The 1654-nt window shown below is 46.4% G+C and overlaps 1 protein-coding gene across 1 annotated transcript in view; it reads right to left on the bottom strand.

Moving 5' to 3' along the window:
• Window positions 1-139: 139 nt before the first annotated feature.
• The window catches only part of LOC307270810 (UPF0606 protein KIAA1549-like), a gene marked incomplete at both ends in the record, with an annotated part of 30282 nt that continues 28767 nt past the window's right edge, over window positions 140-1654 (bottom strand). Inside the window, one exon of the mRNA XM_080054695.1 lies at window positions 140-349. Coding sequence (XP_079910821.1) covers window positions 140-349 — 210 coding nt within the window. The remainder of the gene's footprint in view (window positions 350-1654) is intronic.

Here is a 1654-nt window from a genome sequence, read left to right on the forward strand (position 1 = left end):
TAGTTGTAGCTAGTGACGTTAGCCTGTTTCTGAGCTAGTTGTAGCTAGTAACGTTAGCCTGTTTCTGAGCTAGTTGTAGCTAGTGACGTTAGCCTGTTTCTGAGCTAGTTGTAGCTAGTAACGTTAGCCTGTTTCTGCGCTAGTTGTAGCTAGTGACGTTAGCCTGTTTCTGCGCTAGCCGGCGTAGCTCCTCTCTGATCGCCTTGATGAGCGAGGCCGATGTGTGAGCGGAGGGCGAGGCGTCGTCAGGGGGATACTCCGGCTGGTCCCTTAGCGACGAGGGGGGGGCCGGTTCCCGTAGCGACGAGGGAGGAAGGAACCCCAAACCCAACTCAGGAAACGACAGAACCTGTAGACAGAGGGACATTATGTTATTCTTATGTATTAATACACAGCCCAGGCCCTGTAAACAGGGTTAATACACAGCCTAGGCTCTGTAAACAGGGTTAATACACAGCCTAGGCTCTGTAAACAGGGTTAATACACAGCCCAGGCTCTGTAAACAGGGTTAATACACAGCCCAGGCTCTGTAAACAGGGTTAATACACAGCCCAGGCTCTGTAAACAGGGTTAATACACAGCCCAGGCTCTGTAAACAGGGTTAATACACAGCCCAGGCTCTGTAAACAGGGTTAATACACAGCCCAGGCTCTGTAAACAGGGTTAATACACAGCCTAGACTCTGTAAACAGGGTTAATACACAGCCTAGGCTCTGTAAACAGGGTTAATACACAGCCCAGGCTCTGTAAACAGGGTTAATACACAGCCTAGACCCTGTAAACAGGGTTAATACACAGCCCAGGCTCTGTAAACAGGGTTAATACACAGCCTAGACCCTGTAAACAGGGTTAATACACAGCCCAGGCTCTGTAAACAGGGTTAATACACAGCCTAGACCCTGTAAACAGGGTTAATACACAGCCCAGGCTCTGTGAATGGGCAGGGAGACACAGCCTAGGCTCTGTGAACCAGCAGGGAGACAGGGCGACATTATCTTTATAGGTTCAAGGTTTTTATTAACGTCTCAAGAGGGAAAATTGGTTCACAGCGAGGAGTGGCTAACAACACACAACAGGGGTTTTTAAAGAGTGAGAGAGTGAGCCCCCCTCAGAGAACCATTTCAGCGGAGCCCCCTCCCCCCCCCCCCCCAAAAAAAAAAATCTAAATCCCTGTGCGTCTTGAAAGATCTTTTAATTATTTTACAAATTTAAACATATTTTTGAAACATTCTAAAAAATGTTGTGCGTTTTTAAACACATTTGAACATCTTAATCCAGTGTTTTAATCCTGCTTCCTTTAAGGATAGGAGTGACTGAGTGTGCAGCGGAGTGAGAAAGATAGACAGACAGACTTGCCCAAATTATTGACTAGTTAAATGTCATTCACACACCCAGTGTTTTTTTGCTAGTGCCTCCAATGTGCTGCTGGAGGAGAATAGCAGCCAGTGGAGAACCAGCCCCCCCTAGGGGGATCCGGGGGTTTATGCGGTCCTCTGGTTGGGCTTGTTGCTTTTTTTCATTAAAGCTCCCATATTATACACTTTTCGGTTCTATTATACACCATATTATATGGTCTTAGTGGTCCCTAATACGTTCTATTATACACCATATTATATGGTCTTAGTGGTCCCTAATACGTTCTATTATACACCAT

Source organism: Ammodytes marinus, assembly GCF_949987685.1.
Source record: "Ammodytes marinus genome assembly, contig: scaffold_36, whole genome shotgun sequence".
Lineage (NCBI taxonomy): Eukaryota > Metazoa > Chordata > Actinopteri > Uranoscopiformes > Ammodytidae > Ammodytes > Ammodytes marinus.